Source organism: Pseudopipra pipra, chromosome W (genome assembly GCF_036250125.1).
Source record: "Pseudopipra pipra isolate bDixPip1 chromosome W, bDixPip1.hap1, whole genome shotgun sequence".
Lineage (NCBI taxonomy): Eukaryota > Metazoa > Chordata > Aves > Passeriformes > Pipridae > Pseudopipra > Pseudopipra pipra.
This window is the reverse complement of record NC_087580.1, coordinates 29,688,165-29,710,224: the sequence shown is the minus strand read 5'-3', so window position 1 is coordinate 29,710,224 and position 22,060 is coordinate 29,688,165. Positions and strand designations below refer to the sequence as shown.

The 22,060-nt window shown below is 52.7% G+C and overlaps 3 protein-coding genes across 3 annotated transcripts in view; all 3 read left to right on the top strand.

Annotated features, from left to right (window-relative positions):
- Positions 1–22,060, top strand: part of LOC135404965 (uncharacterized) — an 801,303-nt gene that overhangs the window by 348,501 nt on the left and 430,742 nt on the right. Inside the window, 1 exon segment of the mRNA XM_064639689.1 lies at positions 129–632. Within this exon segment, the coding sequence (XP_064495759.1) occupies positions 129–632 (504 nt within the window).
- LOC135405546 (uncharacterized) lies at positions 8,851–10,443 on the top strand. Its single transcript, XM_064640253.1, has 2 exons — positions 8,851–9,597; positions 9,840–10,443. The coding sequence occupies exons 1-2, from the start codon at positions 9,477–9,479 to the stop codon at positions 10,418–10,420; spliced, it is 702 nt and encodes a 233-aa protein (XP_064496323.1). The 5' UTR covers positions 8,851–9,476; the 3' UTR covers positions 10,421–10,443.
- LOC135404544 (maestro heat-like repeat-containing protein family member 7) lies at positions 12,438–13,443 on the top strand. Its single transcript, XM_064639283.1, has 4 exons — positions 12,438–12,625; positions 12,714–12,851; positions 13,142–13,222; positions 13,428–13,443. The coding sequence occupies exons 1-4, from the start codon at positions 12,555–12,557 to the stop codon at positions 13,441–13,443; spliced, it is 306 nt and encodes a 101-aa protein (XP_064495353.1). The 5' UTR covers positions 12,438–12,554.

Below are 22,060 nucleotides of genomic sequence, written 5' to 3'. Positions count from 1 at the left end.
TCCAAAGCCATCCCAGGGTGCTCTGAGGAGGAAAGAGCCAGCCTGTGCCAGGAAGGCGACCAGAGCGTGAGCCAGAGCTCCAACCTGGTGGTCCCTGAGCAGCCTCCCACTAGAAAGAAGCCCTTCAGGTGCTTGGAATGTGGGAAGAGCTTCAGTCAGAGCTTCAGCCTGCTCCGCCACCAGCAAATCCACACTGGGGCACGTCCCTACACATGTGGAGAATGTGGGAAGAGCTTCAGCCAGAGCTACCACCTCCGCACCCACCAGCTCATCCACACTGGGGAACGGCCCTACAAGTGTGAGGAATGTGGGAAGAGCTTCAGCCGGAGCTTTCACCTTCGTTCCCACCAGCACATCCACACTGGAGAATGTCCTTACACGTGTAGGGAATGTGGGAAGAGCTTCAGTGACAGCTCCACCCTCCGCAAACACCATCGCATCCACACTGGGGAACGGCCCTACAAGTGCTTGGAATGTGGGAAGAGGTTTCAGACCAGCTCACATCTCCTCCTGCATGAGCGGACGCACACGGATGAGAGGCCCTTCCGCTGCACTGACTGCGGGAAGGGCTTCAACCGGAACTCCAACCTCGTCACTCACCGGCGCATCCACAGAGGGGAGAGGCCCTACAAGTGTGGGGAGTGTGGGAAGAGCTTCACCCAGAGCTCTACCTTGACCAGACACCAACGGACCCACCTGTAAGGGAAGCCCTACCAGTGCCCCGACTGCGGGAAGAGCTTCAGCCGTTGCTTCCACCCCGAATGAATCCCCTGATTGTGAGGCAACACCTGGTGTCCAGTGACTGTCAGTCCATCACTTTTGACCAGAAAGGGCCAGTCCCCTTTCACAGGGGCAGGTTCTTTCAACAGAATCCTTCCTGGAGGATGTTTGGAGATTCCTGCCTTGGCTGGGGACCCCCCAAGGTCACTGCTGGAGGCTGAGAGCAGAGATCTCCCCACGAGTGTTGGTCTGGGGGAGTTCCATCCATCTCTAATTAAGAATTACTGCTTTTGTGCCAGGTTGAGTAGAATTGCTTCAACAATTGCTTTAGTGTAGAGCCCTGTCCTATCTTATCCTGTACTCCTGGTAGTTTTAGTGTTTGTATTGTGCAGTAAATAATTCTGATGAAGATCTTTTGTCTGTTCATTTGGAACCCTAAATAAATTGATTTCTGTCAATAGATCTGATTTGCCATCATTAAAACCTGCGGGACAAAAGTTCAGTCACACCTCTCCCATTCCTCTAAACTTAAAATGTTTGCAAGATTCAAGGCTGATAGTGGATCCAGGAGCCCCCAGCACCCCACAGTAAATTGGGAACTCAGATGAACCACTATGTTTTTCAAAACCTGGTGCCCAAAAACCTCCATGGGATTGTCAGACCCACCACATTCCCCCCCCTTTTCCACCCTTCTCCCTCTTCCTTCCACTTTTCCATGGTCCCCTCAATCCCCAGACCAACCAGGATCACTTTTGGGGTCCCAATCCCTTCTTTTTTCCCCCCTCTTTTACCCCTTCCATATCATCCCCCACTCCCCAGCCCCCTCATGCTCAGTTTGGGGGTCCCACCCTCCCCTCTCCCCACTCTCATGACCTCTCTTACCCTTTTCCCATCATCCCCCAAACCTCGAGCCCCTCGCCCCTCCACCTTTGGGAGGTCCCACTCCCCTCCCACTCAGTTTTGGGTCCCACCACCCCTTCTGTCCCCTCTGACCCCCCTTTTCCCACTGACCGCCCCCTTCCCACCCCCCGCTCACCCGAGAGCTCCTCACCCGCAGCCGGGGGGGCTCCCAGCACCACCAGTGCCCAGAGAAGTCCCCCCAGAGAAGGAGTTGGGTGGGATCCTGGGTGGGCTTTGAGTATGTTTAGGCAGTCCTGCAGAGCCTGTGTGGAGGTTTAGGGGGTTCCCAGCACCTTTCAAAGTGTGCTGGGTGCCTTATTGAGGGGTTAGTTCCCTCCCAGAGCCCCCCCAGAGCGGGCTGACAGGGGGGAACACAGGGGGGTCGCCATTCCCGATCCATCCCGGGGCCTGTTCTGCCCCCCCCAAACTCGGCTCCACCCCTTGGGATTCCCCCAAGCCCCTTCCCCACTGCCCCCCAGTAACCGGGACTGGGGAGAACTGGGAAGCTTTCCTGGGATCAGAAGTGGCAGCAGGGGAGGGGGGGACACACGACCCCCCCAAAATCCTCACAGGGACAGGAGGGGTCCAGGCTGGGCCCGAGGCCCCGGGGAGGGGCTGCGGCCGCCGCCGGCTCAGGAGCTCTGTGGGGAGAGAAAAGGGGGTGACACCGGGGTGGGGGGTCCCCGGGGGGGCACAGACGCTCTGGGGGGACACACGACCCCCTGGGACCCCCCTCACCTTCTGGCGCAGGTAGAAGCCGAGCCCCAGCGCCAGGGAGACGAAGGCCAAGAGGAAGCCCCCGGCCCCTCCTTGGCAGCAATTGCTCAGGCCGATGGAGCCCGGCAGGGCCGGGGCCGCCGGCGGTGTCCGATCCCGGCAGGAAGCGGGGAGGGCCCCGGGGAGCGGCGGCGGCGGGCGGGGCCCTGGGGGAGCCGCCCCGAGGGGTCCCCGCCGCCCGTGGCACTGAAGGAGCCGCCCCGGGACGGGCCCTGGCGGGGGTCGCCAGAGAGGGGGGGCGAGCTCGGAACGGAATCAGCTCCGGAGAATAAACCAAGGAAAACCAAAGGGCCGCGCCGGGGGAGTCTCCGCCGCCCCGGAGCTAAAAGAGCTGCCCCGCGGGACGGGCGAGGAGGGGCGGCGGTGAAACAGTCGCCCGGGGTGTGGCGAGGGAGGCGGGAATGGGATAAAAGAGAGAGAATAGAGGGAGAAATCGCTTTGTCTCCCCCGCCCCAACTCCCTTTTGTATACAGATAAAACCAGGGATCAACATGTGCTTCCCTTCCCCCTTTTTCCCTCAGGGGAACAAAAACAAAAAAGAAAACCTTGGGAAAGAGAGAGAAAAGCCAACTCTGGAAAACTATCTCGTCTGAGATAAGTTGTGCTGCCAAAGGAAATGCTGACTCCAGAAGTGCCCTAGGTGGGGCAGAGCCCCCACCCTGCCCACTCACACACTGCAGCTCAACATTGGGGTTTTCCCCTCCCTGGCACTGCCCAGTCCAGCCCCTCCCTGGTCCCCCCATCTCCCTGCCCCTGCCCCAGCCCAGCAGAGCAGCACACTCAGGTGTGGCCCTGCAGCAGGACATGGAGGCCATGGAGCTCAGGGACAGGCCCTCTGGGTCTGCAATGCTCAGCACATCCTCAGCTCAGGCAGCTCCTGCAGCCCCAGGGCCAGCCCCGCTCCCCAGCACAGCAGCAGAGAATCGGCCCCAGGCTCCTCAGGCCCCATTTGCCATCTCCAGGGGCACTGGCCACCACCAGCACCAGCTGGAGCAGCCTCAGCCCCTCCAGCCCCCACAGTGGGACCCTGAGGGCAGCACACGGACTCCAGGGAGAAACCAGCAAGGCAAGGACCCTCTGGAGAGTCTGCTCCTTGGCCTTGTTCTTGAGAGCCCTGGAGAAGAAGAGCTGAGGCTTCAGGCTGTGCCCGGAGCAAATGGAGCCCCTTGTGTGGTGGAAAGAGTGCAGTGGAGCCCAGCTCATGCCAGCAGTGCCATGGCCACAGGACTGACCCAGCCCAGCCCAGGGACCAAGGCCCAGAGCACTGAGGCCTCAGCCCAGGCCCAGAAGGGGAGGGTGGCAGGAGAAAAAGAGCAGCTCTCAACAGGCCAAATGCTGCTGCTCCCTGGCACTGCTGCTCTGCTGGGACTCTTTCCAAGCCCCTCTGCACACAGGCACTGCCCTGCCAGACTCATCAGAGGTCTCAGAAGATTGAACTCACAAAAACAAGTCACTGAAGGATCCTTGACTTTGTTTCAATGCATTCCTCATTTACACAGGCTCTGGGTCAAATTCAAGATGTAGACAGTGACCCAGACATGGGATGAATAATCAATATTCACTGTACACAACTTTATCCCAGGAGAAAACCCACATGAAACCCTTAACCCAGCACCACAAAACCCTGAGCAGGCAGGCTGGAACAAGGAGTCCCATTCTGAATGCTATGGAAGAGAAAACAGGCCATTTGTGCCTTCAGAAAAGCATCCAGTCATCATTTCCCTCAGGGCATCCTTGAAGTAAAAGATTTCTTAAGACAGATGCCAGAGTTTGGCAGCAGGCTGTCCTTCTCAGCTTGGAAAATCTCTGCTAACTTACCTAACAATGGTACAAACCCCCCACCTTAATGTTGTCAAACAGCTGCATCTGCAGGATTCATGTTCCAGCATTACCTAATGCACAGTTATCACACCTCTTTTTAAAATTAAAGGGGAGGAAAAAAAAAGCAGAGGGTGGGGGGAGACTCCCCACCCCAGTCATCCATCAAGTGTACATCCTGGCCACTGCTCCAAAGAAATTCAATATATGCTAAAAAGATATAAAAAGACTTTAAAAGCTTTCAGAAATAAAAGTGCTTCAGAAGCTAGATTTTAAGATTGCCAAGTGCGTTTTTACCAGATTATAAAGTTGACTGAAATGCCAGGATACTGCATTTGGGAAGCAGCAGCTCACATATTGCCTTGTATTAGTGGCTGAAGTGTGTTGCTGATTCCAAAGCTGGACTATCATCATCTGTGGAGGAGAGTAGACAAATAAATAAATAAATAAATAAAAATTGGCATTCCCTACCAACCCTGCTGCCTTGAAGCACTCTTTTCAAGTGTAGCCTCCACAAGAAAAAAAATGTGAAGACCACTTTATTTTGATTATAGTGCTTTCCCCAGGCAGGAATTTTTATTTCAGTTAGAATCTTTGAACCATTACATTTTCAGGGAGGCATTTTTATATTTACAGTTGACATCTTCAGAGAAGAATGAAACCTTTGAGCAACAGCTCTAAAGCATGAAGGTTGCCTGCTGGAAATACTTAAATTATTTTACATCCCAATGGAGCCTGTTGTTTTTAGCTAAACTTTAATAATCCTTAAATAAATGACCTTTCTTTTACTGAAAGCCTGCCCTTTTGGAAAACTAACTTCCCCAAGGAACATATTTGAGTGAATAAATGCCAAACAGAGGCATTTAAATCTAAACATTTTCTCCATTTATACCTTGTGAACATGTAGTTCCTAAATTCCCAACTGCTACCTAATGTACAGAACAGTGGTGCCTTGGTTGAATCACATATCATTGATTTCAGAGTGTCACAGGGATCTCATTGACAGGAATCAATTATCATCTAAAATCAATCAAATATGTTCATGCATTATCATTCATAGAATTTGAATATCCCCAAATTAATTGTAAACATGTGAAAGAACCTAGAAATAAATTTTGAACAGGTACAGAAATAAAAATCAGTCAACTTTGAGAAGATAATAGTGCATCTGAGCATGTTTCATGCCTGCTGGGGTAAGTTAATGGTGAATCACACCTTCCCTTCCCAGCACAGGCTGAGATATATTCTTTTTGGAACATGAAAATACCCAGGGACTGAAGGCAGAGGACACACCAGTCAATGATCCAGCGTTATTTTATGAACAGCCTGTTACACCCCCAATATCAAACATGCTGCCAGGATATTACAAAATGCACAAGTGTGTTACACTCTGAAAAACTGCACATTGTAAGTGAGCCACTGCACTTCAGGGAGAAAGAAAGGAGAGAATTCCTGAATCTCTACCAAAAGCAGGAATAGATGTGGCCACTTATCCAAAGAGCTGTTACTGTTGCTGAGGACTCCTCTCTGAACCCATTCACCTGTCATTCTGTCAAGGTAATAAATCCTTCCACTCCTTACAGCACACTCAAAAGCACCCTGCTATTTAATTTCAATGGAAAAATGGCCCCAAGTGTCTAAAACCTTTCCTTTTGCTCATGTAAAAGTGCTGGCATTTTACTTCCTTCCTGATAAGCCAGTGCCAATGGACCTGATTATTCTTTTCTTATTCAAAGCACATCAGTAGTTCCAAAGCACTCTCAGTCTTATCAGGTGCCTGAACAGCACAGTTACTGAAAACAGTTTGTCCTGCTCCTCTCTCCTTCTGCCAGGCTATCAGATAAACCCAACTAACTCTCTGTATTTACACACCATCAAACATAAGCTGTGTCTTCAACCCCCTGTAGCCTGTTTCTGGCATGTTACAGGTTTGCTGCTTGACATTAGTTGTACCCAAAACAGCAGCAGTGAATTAGCTTAGAACAAAAATAGTCACTCCATAGCATGGAACACAAAAGGGACACAGAATAGGGAAAAAAAAGAGAAACATTTTGTGAAGGAAGAATGATCACTCTCATCTCAGTAGTTCACAGGTATTTATCTGGTGCTACTTGAAAAAGAGCATGGAAGCAGCAGGATTCAAATGCATTCAAAACAGACCTGACAAAGCCCTCAAGAGTAGAAAAATAATTTCTTGTTTTGTTTATTTTATTCTCCTGTCCTCTAGGAACTGTCTCTGATTTGCAAGGGGTGAGAAAGTAAAAGAAAGGAAAATGGTTACAGCATCTGAAAGCATTTAATTGCCTTTACAATTTTTGGTCTGTAACAAGACTGATTTTCATGATCCAACCTTCATCTGGCACTAAAAGACCCCCACAAAAACAAACCAAAAAAACACTCTCCCCCAAACAAGCCTCTCAGCAACTCTCCTTTTCATTCAGTGTCTCAGATACAGAATTTTCAGTGCTGACTACTGAGGAATAACACAAGATCAACTCCTTCAGAAGGGCCACGGCTTTGAAGGTTTTGCTTCCTGCCCAGCCCTAGGGAACAGGCACAACATCTCCCTTCCTTCTTCTCAGGATGACAGGATATCCTCGGGATGAGCCCAGTGTTGGAAGAGTTAAACACTAACCTGGCTGTGCCCTGGGCACTCTCAGCTGGCTAAATGAAAAGTTCTGGAAGGCTGGGAGAAATCCTGAGTTGCAGCTCTTTGATTAAGTACAGCCTTCTTTAGAAGCTGAAGCTCCAGCCCCTGAGTGGAGGATCCTTCCCACCACTTCTCCCACTGACAGTCCCCCTGAGCAATAAAATATCAAACATAAAAAGACAGTGGCATTCATCCTCCACAAAGACAGGACCAAATCCTGCAGCCAATTTGATGACAGAAAAAAAATTTAAAAGTAAATAAAGAATACACAGAAAATTTCTTGATCCTTAGTTACATTTCCAGTATATGGAGAACTACACAAACTGCCAGTAGCAGAGTGCTCAGAGTACATAAAGGAGTGTGATTTCACCATTTTGTTAAATGTTGGTTTCACTAGATTTTCACATCTTATATTTCTTTGAAAATATTCACGTGTGAGATTGAAAAAAGTGTTTCTTTCAAAAACAGCTCTAGAAACCAACCCAGAAACAGGGGGAGAGGGGTGAAAGAGCAGCAGTCACACGTACAAGAATGGTCTGAATACAGCAAGTCACCTCCTGCCCACCCATCCTGGCACCTGATGGGAAGGAATTTTGGAAATGCTTAGGAACAAGCTAGCACTACATTTTAGATATGACTTTTTCATCTCTACATCTACCGGACTTTAAACTGTTTCATGTCTGTAAGGGGGGTACTTTTTAATTAGATGATCAATGGAGCATAGAGGCGTGAGAAAGGAATCATATTAGGATGTGAAACCAGCCAGAGTATGGTACAATGTAACTTCATGGCACAAGCTAATTGTAAGGTCCATTGTACTTTTTAGTAAGTCAGCTTGATATCCCCTATTATCAGAGCTGAGTTCTTCCTTGGTTTTGCTACATATTGCAAGATAGATACATCTACCCTTGAAACACAGTGGTAGAGGTCATACACAGGGGTGAGAAAGATGATGATGGGAGGAAGATTCTGTGGGCAGGGGTCGCTGGCCCCTTGCCCTACAGCAGGGCACGCACAGACTGTTGCTATCAGGTGATGAACAGGTGGGGTTTGGCTGCCACTCAGGCATCACCTTATACTGGGTACTGGCCCTACGTGGTGCAATGTAGAGCCTTTAAAATGGGGTGTCAGGACTGCTGGGGTGAGCGATCCTCATCCTGCCATGGAGACTGTGTTGTTCCACCGGGACGCCCGCTAAGCACGGGCACCGACCAGCTGCTGCAGATCCTGGCAGCCCTGGCCTGTCTGTGTGGGTAAGCACAGTTTATTGAGAGGAAGCAATTGAGAAAGCAAATGTTTTATATCCTTTTTTGATGTCCTTGTAATTCCCTTTTTACTAGTTAATACTGTATTAAAAGCCACTCGTAGTATTGTTTTAATATCCTTTAAATGTTCCTTTTATTCCCTTATTACTAGTTAATACTATAATAAAAGCCGTTCATAGTATTGTATGAATGCCAACTGATAAAGCAATTATTTTGTATTCTTTTTTAGATTTTGATTCTCTTTGCTAGTTTTTTATTCTTACTGCAATAAAAGATTTTTTGTACTGTTTGAATGTCTGTTGTACTTGTCTTTATTCTGGGCATGTATTCAAATGAACTAATACATGGGGGCGCAGCTCTTTGGGGAAAGAGATAGGTAGCACCCTTGCCAGGACTCGGGGAAGTGGCAGGTCTCCTCTGGTCAGGACTTGCCAGAGCTGCTGATTTGGGTGCAGCCCTGGCCAAAGGGCTCCCAACAGCATTGGTGCCCTTGCCCACACCTTCCTTCTCGGTGTCAGCCCCCCTGTTTAGGATGGCCACCAGCCAGCACTTCTCCCAAGGAGGCCGTGCCAGCATGTGTGGAAGGCCCCGTGCCCTTCCTGCTGCGACTGAGTCGACGGCCGAGGGGGCTCCTTGTGCTGCCGTGAGCAGGCACAGGAGGGGAGTGTTTGCTCATTTCTTGAGCTGTTCCTACAGTTCAGGTCCAGCCAGATCAGATACTTCAGAGAGCGGATTCCCTCCAAGGTGGGGCAGGTTGGCGGGGCTGGGGGAGGCCCCAGGCCACGTGGCACTGTGTCCCAGGGCCCTTTGTGACACGCTGGGCACGGCCGGTGGGATGGAAGGGGGCAGGGTGTCCAAGGGCCCTTTATGACCCGTGGTGACAGAGGTGCTGCTGGTGACACGGCCCCAGTGTCAACAGTGCTCCTCGGAGCAGGCGACGGGACAGGACGGGACAGAGCGGTGCTGTGCGGAGCCCCCGCGCAGCCAACTCGTGCCTTGCTGACCCGGAGCGTTTTGGAGGATTTTCTCGCTTTCAGGTGACCTCGAGGCATTTCCACAGGATTTGGAGACCCGGAGTTTCTCCGAGGTGTCTCTAATCCCTGTGGCAGGTGCCCTTGAGACCCTTTTGCAGGACTTGGAGACCCGGAGTTTCTCCGAGGTGTCTCTAATTCCTGTGGCAGGTGCCCTTGAGACCCTTTTGCAGGACTTGGAGACCCGGAGCTTCTCCGAGGTGTCTCCAATCCCTGCGGCAGGTGGCCTCAAGGCCATTCTGCAGGACTTAGGGCCCGGAGTTTCTCCGAGGTTCTCTTTCTCTCTTGCAGGTGCCCTGGACACCAGACTGTGGCATGGCAGGGAGACGCTTCAGCCTGCTCAGGCTGTTCCGGAGGAAGAAGGAGGAGGAAAGCCCTGGGGCTGCTCCAGCACAGCAGCCTGAAGAGGTGCAGCAGGTGCAGCCCCCGCAGGAGGGTGAGTGCTGGAACTGGGCCACAGGGCTGGTGGCTGCAGCCCCCTTGGCCTCATCCTGCCCATCCCCTCTGGACATGCCCAGGGAAAGGGAGGGGGGCAGAGGGGCTGATCTCCCGGCAGCCGTGCTCCATCCACTGGGCATCCCGGGGCTGGCCCTGCCTGCTCCTGGAGCCCAGGCCTGGGCTGTGTTCTCTGGCCTCTCCCGCACACCCTCAGCTCTGAGCACGCTCGCTCTTTGCCAGATGCAGGCCAGGAGCGGACAGAAGAGCAGCTCCGTGCCCGTGGCCGCTTCCGCAGGGCAGCACAGGTACCTGCAGCCATCCCCGCCTGGGCTGGGCCTGCTCTCACTGCTCAGCCCAGCACCGCTGTCGCGGCCCTCCAGGGGAAATCCCTCTCTTCCCTGCCCTTCTTTCTCCTGCAGACATTTATGAAATTCATGGGCAGTCGGCGTAGAAAGGCCAGGATCACACCAGCTGATGTCCAGGCCCAGCCTGACACCATCCCGACCCAGCTGACAAATCCTGATGTCAGCACCGCGTCGACTGCTGCCCCAGCAAAGTGTGACACCACAACCAGTGATCACACAACCCACTGGGACACCACGTCCACCGATGATGTGTCACACTGTGACTCTGTGCTGCCTGGTCTCACGGAGGAGGCCGACACCACAACGACGGAGGGCGTGGCGAGCACTGACGCCGCGCCTGTTCAGCGCCTGGCCGATACCCCCAGCCTGGAGTTTCTTGAGGAGAGAGCTGTCTCTGCTGAAGTAAGCAGCCTGTGGCCCCCCAAGCTGGGTGCGCTGGGCCCCCTCAGCCTTTGAGGCTGGCACAGTGTGCTGGGAAGGGAAGCATTTCTCGGGGGAAGCTGGGCAAGTTGCTCACTCTGGCAGCTCTCCACCTCTCCCCTGTGCATCCTCCAGGCCAGACTGTGGGACCTGGGGACCTGGGGCTGCTCAAGGCATCTCCAGTCCCTGGGTCAGGTGCCCTTGAGGCCAGACAGTGGGATGGGATGAGGCGACCTATTTCCCAGGCTTCTCTCTTGCAGCTGCCTTCAAGGCACGACTGCAGGACTTGGAAAGCCAAAGCTTTTTTAATGGCATCTCTGCTGCAGGTAGCCATAACACCAGACGGAGACATGCAGCAGAGACCCCCTACGGTGCCCAAGCTGGCCTGGGTGAAGGAGGAGGAGAAGGAGGAAAGCCCTAGGGCTGCTCCAGCACAGCAGCCTGAAGAGGTGCAGCAGGTGCAGCCCCCGCAGGAGGGTGAGTGCTGGAGCTGGGCCACAGGGCTGGTGGCTGCAGCCCCCTTGGCCTCATCCTGCCCATCCCCTCTGGACATGCCCAGGGAAAGGGAGGGGGGCAGAGGGGCCGGGGCTGATCTCCTGGCAGCCGTGCTCCATCCACTGGGCATCCCGGGGCTGGCCCTGCCTGCTCCTGGAGCCCAGGCCTGGGCTGTGTTCTCCGGCCTCTCCCGCACACCCTCAGCTCTGAGCACGCTCGCTCTTTGCCAGATGCAGGCCAGGAGCGGACAGAAGAGCAGCTCCGTGCCCGTGGCCGCTTCCGCAGGGCAGCACAGGTACCTGCAGCCATCCCCGCCTGGGCTGGGCCTGCTCTCACTGCTCAGCCCAGCACCGCTGTCGCAGCCCTCCAGGGGACATCCCTCTCTCTTCCTTGCCTTTCTCCTGTAGCTGGTTTGCAGATTCATCAGGTGCATTTGGCATGAAGAGGCCACTTTCATGGCCACTGGGGACACGGCAAACTCGGACCTCTTCAATGCCCAGACCAGCGCTGCCCTGCTGGATTTGCTTGTGGAGAATGGTGTCTACAAAGCAAAGCAAGTAAGAAGCCTGTGGCCAGGGCTCCAGTCCCCCAGGGATGCTGTGGCCCCTCACGTCGGCTGCGCTGGGCCCCCTCAGCCTTTGAGACCAGCAGAGTGTGGTGGCAAGGGGAGCACTTCTTGGGGGAAGCTGGGCAAGTTACTGGCTCTGGCAGCTCTCCAACTGTCCCCCATGTCCCCTCCAGGTGCCGGCCATAGTCAGGTGCATCCACCAGTGGCTCACGTCCAATATGTCTGCTGAGCACAGGCTGGACAAGACTCTGGTCCTGCTGACCGAGGCACACCCCACGGATGTTGCAGTGACCCTGCTGCGCTCTGCCCCAGCCTGTGACAGGTATGGGGCCCACCTGCCTTGAGGGCTCACCTGCCTTTAGACCCCATCCCCCTGGACAGCCTGTCCCAAATGGTGTGCCAGAGAGATGGAGACTTCCAGGACACTCCAGCTCCTCTCTTTGCCAGCTTTGGCATGTCAGCCTCCAATCCTGAGGCCAGCCTGCCTCCTTGCCCCACAAGGCACCGTGGCTCTGTCACCTGGGCCCCGCAGTTGCCCAGGCCACAGAGCTGTGGCCCAGACCCCCCTGAGCCAGAGTTGTGACTCCACAGAGCTGCTCGCACCATGTGGAAGACACTCATCTCCTCCAGATGGACTAAGGAGCCGGTGCTGCAGATCCTCTTCCGTGTGCTGGAATACTGGCCAGCACACAGGAGACGCACCTCTGATGGGGATGAGAGAGATGTCTTTGCCCTGGCTGTGAGTTTCTTGAGCTGGCCTCTGCTCGCCCCCAGGTTGCCTCTGGGATGCCTTTCCATCCTCCCTCACCACTGCTTCTCCCTGCCCCAGGCACTGGGCTGCAAGCCTGGCTTAGGGGGATGTTCAGGGACACCAGGCTGGGGGACCCCCCTGTGTCTCCTCTGGCCTATCCCTGCCACGCTTGGGCCCTGCCACATGGACATCTGGGCCCTGAGAGCTGTCTCTGGGTGCTTTGTCTTTGGCAGGGAACTGTGGCACTCTGGGAGATCATCCAGCTGTCCCACTCCTGGTGCCCAGGGGGAGTGAAGGACAATTTCCCGCGCCTCCTTCTGACTCTGCTCTTCCAAGTTTTCATCAGCACAGAGGAGATGTCAGAGGAGGTCGAGACCTTCTGGAGGCGATGCCGGGAGCAGCGCAGCCTTCCCCCCAACCCCAACAGGTGCTCCATCCCAGTCCCCTCTCCCTGCCACGCCCTTGGGGCTGAGGCCAGGGCTCTGTGCCTGACCTGGGCTGTGCTCTGCACACAGGTTTGCAGTGCAGACTGTTAAAGCCCTGCTGCGCCAGCTTCTGGATGAGGATGTGTTGATGGTGATCGGTCGCAAGTGTGGCTGGGACATGCTCCTCAAGGCTGACAGCCACCACTATGCAGTGGGTCTGCTGGCCAGGTGAGAGCCCTTTCTCCCCACTGCCCCACACCCCCACAGGTCATTTCTGCCCTGTGCAGAGGCCACCCCACACAGTGCCCGTGCTGCTGGGCCAGAGGGCCTTGGCAGCCAGGGATGGCTGAGCAGAGTGGAAAAGGTGGAGAGAGGCGGCTGCACAGGAGGAGCCACCTCCCAAAGTGCCCACGTCCTCTCCTGGGCTGGTGGTCAAAGACCAGGCCTGTGTGAGTCAGTCCCAGGAGAGCTTTGCCCACCTGGCTCAGGGTCTCTGGCACCTTTATTCCCCCTTGCAGGGAGCTGTGCCGTGTCTCCCGCCCCTTCGGTCACCGCATCGCCGTCAGCCTGCTCCCGCGGCTCAGCAGGGGAGACCCCCTGTGGGAACTGCCTGCCCTGGCATTCCTGGTGGAGGTGAGCCTGATGGCGAGCGCTGCCTGGCCCAGCTGCCTCCCCCTCTCTGCCCTCTCACAGCTGCAGCCACCCGGGACGGTGCCTGCACCCTGTGCTGCTGCCTGGGCCCAGCCCCGGGCGGGTCCGGGCTCCTGCCGGCCGGGCACCCTGTCACTGCTCCCTGCCTTTCAGGTCCTGCACTGCCTGAACCCCAGACAATTTGGGCCCAGCGTCCTGCAGATTATTTCCAGGCACCTGCGCAGTCAGTGCCCGGAGAGGCGTCGCCTGGCGCTCCGAGGCCTGGTGGTGCTCAGCAGGGATCCCACAATGGTGAGCAGGGGGCAGGGGCTGAAGCCGGGCCGGCAGCGTGCGGCTGTGCAAGGCAGTAGCTTGGCCTTGGTTGGCCTTTGGCAGCTGTGGCAGCTGCTCCCAGCTCTCCTCCTCCCCGTTCAGCTGCCCGACTCCTTTGGGACGCACCTTTGGCCTCTGGGCCCCGCGGCAGCAGCGTGGGGCTGCACCACAGCATTGTGTTCCACACAGGCTAAGAGCATGCGGAGCCTGAATGAAAGCCTCCTGGAGCTACTGCAGGATGCAGACACGGACGCAGTTCAGATGACCCTCTCCGCGTTCATCAACATTCTGCGCTTCCAAATTGTCAAAATATCCAGCCCAATAGCCCTGAAGTTGCTTGAGGCGCTGCGGCCACTCTTTGACAACGTAAGGCTCTGTGCCCCTCATCGTGGGCACTGAGTGCTGCCAGGAAACTTTGGGCCCAGTGTCCTTTCAGGCCTGTGCCCCGGTGGGCCTGGAGAAGCCAGTGCTGAGGTCTTTTCCTCTTCCTTTGCACCAGGAGCACAGCCAGCTGCAGCAGCTCTCCATGCTCCTCTTCCAGGAGCTGATGGAGGCGACAGAGAGGAGCAGGAGCCTAAAGCCACACGTGTACCTGAGTCTGGTGCCATTCTACTTCAACTGGCACAATGAGAACAAGCGTGTGGCAGAGGTGAGGACTCGTGGGCTCTGTTGTCCCCATGGCAGGAGGCTGCTGTGCCTCCTGCCCTGGCCCATGGTGGCCTGCAGCCTCCTCCTGGCCTTGGTGCAGGGATGCGGGTGCTGTGCCCTGGGCTGCGGTGCCATGGCCCGCTCTCTGTTGCTGTGCAGGCCTCTTGGAGAGCACTGTTTGGTGCAGCCAGGTTCCTGAAGTGGTGGGATCTTGAGGACTTGGTGACCATGGAGGAGCCATGGAGGTTTCCCGAGTGCCTGGTAAGGACGGCCCCAAAGCCCCAGCCCCTGATGCCCAATGTGTGGGGCTGGCAGGGTGCCTGTGTCCACTGCTGCACCCACAGACACCAGCCTGTGCCCCACACACTGCTCCCTTCCCTGGGGCGTGCGGGCTCTTTTCCAGGCTCCCTTGCCCCCACAGCCAGGCTGCCATAGAGCCCCGGCCCAGCTGGGCTGTGGGGCAGGGCCGCCCCACGGCTCCCCAGGAGCACCCAGCCCTCTGCTCCCCCCAAAGCCCGGCCCCAACAGCTGCTGGCCAGGCCTCAGGGCTCTGTGGGCAGGGGAGCCCCGTGCTGGGGGCAGGGAGCGCCCGGCCAAGGGGCAGAGCCTGAGCCCAGCCTTCCCTCCATGCCCTGGCGCTCTTTGCAGCTGGAAAAGGACAGGAGCCGAGTGGGCCAGTACGTGCGCCAGGCCCTGCCGTTCCTGGAGAGCCCAGAGGAGCCCCTGCGAAAGCTGGCCATCAAGTTTCTGGGTGAGCCACAAGGCCGGGGTCCCTCCCCACCCCGCTGCAGCTCGGCCCCAGCCCCGGCTGCTGCAGCGGCAGCAGGATGCGGCCCAGGGCATGTGGAGCCCCGAGTGGCCCCGAGCGCCTGCTGCCGCCCTGTGCCAGCCCTGCCCTGGGGCGTCCCCATGCGGGAAGGCCCCGGGCTCAGCCCTGCCAGGGCAGGAGGCCGTGTGGCCGGGCTGGCAGGGCCACTGCGGGGGACCTGTGCCTCTGGGGCCTGACAGGCTCTGTGTTCCCAGGGATCGCCGCCAGGTCCATGAAGCAGGAGCAGCCAGAGCTGCAGCTCATCTGCCAAGGTGAGTGAGGGCACCTTCCAGCTGATCCCCTTGGGCCCTGCTCCCTCCTGGCCATGGCAAGAGCTGGCTGGGATGGCCCTGGCAGGAGGGGCTCCTCGCGTCCCCACACCCCTGGCCTCTCACCTTGGCTCTCTTCCTTTCTCTTCCAGCCCTTCAAGACATGACTGATGACAGCCCTGCCGTCTCAAACCTGGCCATTGAAACGCTCCACATCATCAGAGCTGTACGGAGGACTTCATTCTTCTCATTCTGGTAGTCTCCGTTGCTGCCTCTTCCAGCCCGTAGAGGCGAGACAGAAGACATCAGACTCGCCATGGCAGGCCTGGCAATTCAACACTTGCTCGCCGGCTCCTCAGAAAATCAACACTTTTATACAATTTTCAGATATGATTAAATGCATATTCAAGTGATTACAACATCTATCAATGCATATTAATAATAGGCGGAGTATAGGTGGAGCTCAGGCGGGGCTTGGGGTGGTGCTTCTCTTGGCACCCCATTTCGAGGGGTAGTTCCGATCTTTATCCATAGGGCAGGGGTCTCTAACTCCTCTTCCTCAGCTTGATCCTTCTTCCTTTCCATTGTTCTTGACCCGCTCACTGAAGCTTGGAAAAGGCCCTGGCTCCAGGCCTATTTCTCCTATTCAAATGTCTACCTGATCCTGTTATACTTCTAATTTATTGCTTCTAAGCCTATTACATGTTCTTGTACTATTCTCTTAAGCTTTGGTCCAGTAAGTAGAACAGAACGGGTACAGATCGTTTTAATATTGGTAACTTGTTTGCAGACCCAAATCTCTTAGTTAACTCTTTGGGGCCTAGCCTCCTATATCATTCCCACCTTTCTGTTTAGAATTTACAAATTCCTTCGTCAAGCTCTAATGGATTTTGGTAGGTGTGCATCACAGCCCACATTATCTGCATCTTTCTAACCATGATGCTTGATTTGTACCATAGCCAAATAATTAGGATCAGCAGTATAATCATGCTAGCTCCTAAAACCAATATTGAATGTATCAAATAGTGGAACACTTGTGATGCCGTGGGGGAGTATCCAGTAAAGATATCCAACCAGTGATGTTCTCCCACTTTTTCCACTTTGGTTAAGACAGTTTTTATATTCTCAGTGTTGTGTTCCACTTGCAGAGCATTCGTTTAGTCGTTCTGTTTACTTCCTGGACCAGTTCTTCTATATCAGGATGTTTAAGCATTGCTTTAGAAGATTAATGTTCATTCCTATCTGCAATTTTAGCACATCGTGATACGTTGTATAATCAGCTTCAATCAATTGTCTAGTAGTCACTAGAATGATATAATCAAAGTCACAGCCTATTATTTTAGTAAAACAAAAAAATTAGTACCACTCACTACTTCATGACAAGTATCTACGGTAAAATTAACACAAAAGATTCTAACACATGCACAACCATTTCCTACATAATAGACTTGTGATTGGGTTTTAGTATGGGGAAGCATTTCAAAGGTACACACACTATCTTCAGTATCTAAGCATAAATCTTCATTTTCTACGACAGCATTTTCACAGATATATCCTAATTGTCCTTTAGGAATACATGCCTCAGGACTGACTGACTGTCACTTTTTCTTGGTGTGATCATAACTTGCTCAAACATTATGGTCTATGGGTCTGACAATTACATTTTGGTGTATGGCTCCTAATGTCAGGATAGGAAAGATGGTCTTTTCTTTGGCTGCACTGATAGTGAGTACATAAGCTTCAATTTGTTCATGTTGAGGGTTGTAAGTGAAGTTCCCTAACTGCCACCACGCCTGGTAATTTTTCTCAAATTGTGTAGTAGAACTGTTTCTAGCTATTATTTCTCTTACTTCTTGTGGTAATATTCCTGAGGTTCCTTCAATTAATATTCCTGCAGATACAGATTGTACCCACTGTTGAGTTTGGAGACATTGTATTGCAAGTGCAAACCTTTTATGGATGACACCAGCATAGTCAATAATTTTGGTGAAATCCTTTGCAGTGTGGTTAGCTACTAATGTTAACAATTTAACTGCCAATGATTGTGTTTCTGTCAAAGTGAGCAAAGATGATCTTAAAAGGACTTTGAATTTTCCTAGATCAGATGTGACAGCACTTAGTTTATTCACTAATACTTCTTGATCTATGGTGTTTAATACACTTAATCCTGTGCCAAACCATCTGGTTTCATCTCTTTGAATTCTGGTACGAGGGGATCTGGCCATCATCTATGCATGCCAGCCTTTATGGCCTTGTTGAATACAGGGCTGACAATCTTTTTGTATGTTTGATATGTTTACTTGAAGGTTTATTCAAACCCTCTTCAGTGAATATGTGGGATCTAACAACAGCTTCTGCTCATTTGAGTGTCTAATCATGTAAGGTCCAGCAAAAGTTAAATTGTGGACACTCTCACAGGCTAAAGAAGGAGTTGTAGAACTGGTGGTGGTCTTAGTCAATGGGGTGGTAGGAGATTTGCTGGTTGGAAATCTCCTGGTTATATTTCCTTCCCTGAATGTCCACTGGCACATCACAGAAACTGATTTATCTAGAGTGAAGGTGTGCCAACACTGATCAGCCACTAATTACATTTCACAGTAACGTCAGTTCTGGGTGACCATCTAATCTGTGCCTATTAAAACACTTGCATTGTATGGGGTACCAGGATTTTACCAATTATTCAGTACCCTTGTTCCTTGGAGGACTATAACAAATGGATTGTATTGGTTCAGCTTGCCTGGGTGAACCAGAAGTTCTGGGTCTATATGTGATGGTTTCAGTCTAGGCCTTCCTGGAAACCAGCTTGTAACCAGGAAGGAACTAGGAAGGTGACCAAGGAAGTATTCCATGCTATTCCTTTACGTAACCCAGGGTATAAATAAGGCATTGATAAGAGAGTTCGCCCTCTTTCCTCTCCGGCGAGGTTCGAGAACGGTGGGTCCCTGTTTCGGTTGGGCTTATCTGGAGCCGAGGCCTACAGTGACTGCCGTTATCTGCCACGCGTGAGGGGAGAGCCAAGGACCGTGTCTGGCCATCCTGCCTGTTCGAAGGGAAGTGGTGAGATTCTTGCTAGTTTGCCTTCGACTGGCTGTTTGACTTGTTCGGTCCTTGCCCCTTTTTGTCCTTCTCCTTTTTTTCCTTCCCCCCCCCCCCCCCCTTCCCCCCCGGTGTGTGGTATTCCCCTTTCGTGTATCTGTCTTATATATAAATATACATATATATATATATACATATTTTTTTGCTATAGCTTTGGCTGCTTGGTTTTTCTTCTTTTCCCTCTCTGGGAGGCGGGTCCTCGTTGTCAAGTTTCGGGGGACTTGGCAGGAAGCCAGCTCGAAACTTGTACAACATTTTTGGTGTCAGAAGTGGGATATTTTGGTTAAGTTTGGCTTGTTTTGATAAACATTTTCCAGGAAGACAGCTAAGCTCGGTGTTGTTTTGCAAGCCAATCTATTGTTTTGGGAACAGGTCTGGGAACACTGCCAGAGTCTGAGAAAACAGCCAAGGAAACTTTGTTTATATAAAACAAAAGTTTGTTTTGGGATCAAGAAGAAATAATAACAAAAAGCAATGGCTATTTCATTAATTTGTCTTATAATTCTAGCCGTCTTTACACCTGTGTTAGGCTACTCTATAGGGAGACGTCCAGACCTTGAGGATGGATGGAACGAATTGCTTCCATCCTTTAATTTTGACATCGAAGGTTTGGTAAAGGAGATCCCCATGGTTAAAATCGGCTCTAATTACTATATAAATCTTATTGCAACAGTACTGTCATTGATAAAGGTACTGGAAGTGCTCCTTAAACTTGGAAGAATGGGGTTCCGTTGCTCTCCCTCTTGTAGGAAAGATCACACCTCAAAGGGATTCGCTGGAACTTTGGAAAGGGCTGCAGACAGGCCAGTCCCCGGGTGGCATGGAGCTTGGAGAGATTTCGGTAGATTAGTAGGACGTGTGTCACCCCCCATTAATTGGGAGTTCACACCAGAACAAATGTTTGATTCTGGTGAGATGGCCCACTGTTTGGCAGAAGGGTGTTTTTCCTACAAAGATCCGAATATGCAATTCTCCGCTTTGTGCTGGGGCCTGGCTAATGCTTATCGAGCTGCCATAGACCACCTTCAGAGGGCTAAGGTCGACACAGAGACCCAAACCACGCCACTTGAAACCAGTGATGTCCCTATTAGGTCCACAGAAGTTGGGGTCCAAACACAACTTGAAGTCAATGACATTTCTACTAAGTCCACTAGAACCGGGACTCAAGCTAAGAACCGGAAGATCATCATTGCCCCTATAAAGAAGAAGAAGACGTGGGTAAGGGAGATCGAGGAACTTACGGACCCATCTCCGCAACCAGAACGCACAGAAGAAAGAGAAGAAGAAGAAGAAGGAACAGAGGATGTAGTGAACGAAGGAGCGGCAGCAATGGGAGAAGGAGCAACAGCAAGTGATGAAGGCGCGACTGCGAGAGAGGAAGAAGTGGTTGTGACTGAGGAAGGAGCGATTGGAAGAGAAGAAGCAGCTACCAGAGAGGAAGAAACGGCTACACGGGAAGGAGCACGTCCAAAAGAACTAGGGGCACGCCCAAAGGAATACAGAACAGCACCAAGAGAAAAGAAAGCAACAGCACAAATGGCCGGTGGTATATTGTCGCTTGATGATTTATATCCTGACTACAAATTCAGTGTTACAAAGGACGCAAAGAAGGAGCCAAAGCATCCCCCTCAATTGGAGGGGGAATTATCTCTACCCCTCCAGACCCAACCTTCTCTTGGAGGTGTGGATGATTGGAAGAAGCCCTTATCTTGGCACCCGAGAGACTACTCGCTACCTCCACCGGCTGGGTATCGTGAACGACGTAGAAGTCCATCTCCACGGCGTGAACGACGTAGAAGTCCATCTCCACGGCGTGAACGACGTAGAAGTCCATCTCCACGGCGTGAACGACGTAGAAGTTCATCTCCGCGGCGTGAACGATGTAGGAGTCCGTCCCCACGGTATGAACGGCGTAGAAGTCCATCTCCACGCCATGAACAACATAGAAGCTTATCCCCATGGCATGCCCAGTCTCCATCTCCACGTGAGAGATACAGGGAGGAGGCAGGAGCGGTTCCACGTAAGAGCGGAAGAGTAAAGAGGGAGGTAGAAAAGATTCTACGTGGGAGAGATGGACAAGAAATAATGCGAGAAAGCGAAATTATACAATCACTGACCACAAGAGAGCTTAGAGATTTACGGAGAGATTATATGCGCTTGCCTGGTGAACAAATCCTCGCCTGGCTGGTGCGATGCTGGGACAAGGGAGCTGATAGTCACATAATTGAAGGTGATGAAGCACGACAACTGGGATCCATTGCCCGAGACCCTAAGATAGAACAAGAAATGGGAAGGGAGAAAACGGCATCCAGTCTTTGGCTCCGAATTCTTCATGCTGTGAGGGCGAAATACCCGTTTAAGGAGTCCCTCAAGAGTTCTTCGAGAAGGTGGAGGACTGCGGAAGAAGGCATCCAATACCTGCGGGAATTGGCCATGCAGGAAATTGTCTACTCTGATCCAGAATATTATGACATCCAAGTTCCCGAGAATGTTCCTTGCACACAACCAATGTGGAAGAAGGTAATTCAAGGTGCCCCTAAACCATATAGGTATTGCTTGATAACCGCATATCATCCAAAGATGGATGAACCAAGTGTGGACACCATGTGTGCTTGGATGAGGAGCATAGAGGAAAATCTGGAAGACCCCTTCGACCCTCTATACCGACACCCCTATGATAGGGAAAGAATGGAGAGAGATTATGAATATTCCAGATATGAGGACGACCTTAGAGAAAGAGAGGACAGAAGGTATAGAGATTACCAGGAAAGGCCAATGGGAAGATCATGGCGGGACCGACAAAGACGACCTCGGCCTAGACCTCGATCCTGGTCTCGATCTCGCTCACGGTCCCTGTCATTCACAAGTCAAAGGAAAGAGAACTCTAAGCGTTGGCCACGTAACCAACTATGGGCATACCTTCGTAGTAAAGGAGAAAACATGAAGAAATGGGATGGTGAACCCACTTTTAAGCTTGAAGCTAGAGTGAGGGAGCTGAAGCGAAAGAAGACTGACAAGAAAGTTGTCTATGTAGTAGACGGAGATTTCTTAGAAAAGAAACTGCGATCGCCGAAACACGAGAAGATGGAGGTCCGCTTCGACAACGGTAAAAAGTCTAAGAAGTCAAAGTCAAACTCTGACGACGAATGCTCTGATCAAGACCAGTAGAGGGGCCCTGCCTTCTGCCAGGAGAAGGAGAGGGACCAAGAAGATAACCGAGTTTACTGGGCTGTGTGGGTTCGATGGCCTGGCACATCGGATCCTCAGAGATACCAGGCCTTGATAGATACTGGAGCCCAGTGTACTGTAATGCCTTCGGAGTATAAGAGTACCGAGACTGTTACTATTTCTGGAGTGACCGGAGGGTCTCAAGAATTGTCAGTGGTAGAGGCAGACATGAGCTTGACGGGAGACCAATGGGAAAAGCGTCCCATTGTGACGGGGCCAGAAGCCCCTAGCATCCTTGGTATGGACTACTTAAGGAGAGGATACTTCAAGGACCCGAAAGGGTACCGGTGGGCTTTTGGTATAGCCTCGGTGATTGAAGAGGAGTCCAAGCAATTGTCTGCCCTTCCTGGCCTCTCAGAAGACCCTTCCATTGTAGGATTACTGCAAGTTAAAGATCAAGAAGTGCCAATAGCCACAACAACTGT

Coding starts and splice junctions, on each gene's coding strand:
- LOC135405546 (XM_064640253.1), top strand. CDS start 9,477: ATGGCAGGGAGACGCTTCAGCCTGCTCAGGCTGTTCCGGAGGAAGAAG. Junction 9,598..9,839: donor GGTGCAGCCCCCGCAGGAGG/GTGAGTGCTGGA, acceptor GCTCTTTGCCAG/ATGCAGGCCAGGAGCGGACA.
- LOC135404544 (XM_064639283.1), top strand. CDS start 12,555: ATGTCAGAGGAGGTCGAGACCTTCTGGAGGCGATGCCGGGAGCAGCGC. Junction 12,626..12,713: donor CTTCCCCCCAACCCCAACAG/GTGCTCCATCCC, acceptor CTCTGCACACAG/GTTTGCAGTGCAGACTGTTA. Junction 12,852..13,141: donor GCAGTGGGTCTGCTGGCCAG/GTGAGAGCCCTT, acceptor TCCCCCTTGCAG/GGAGCTGTGCCGTGTCTCCC.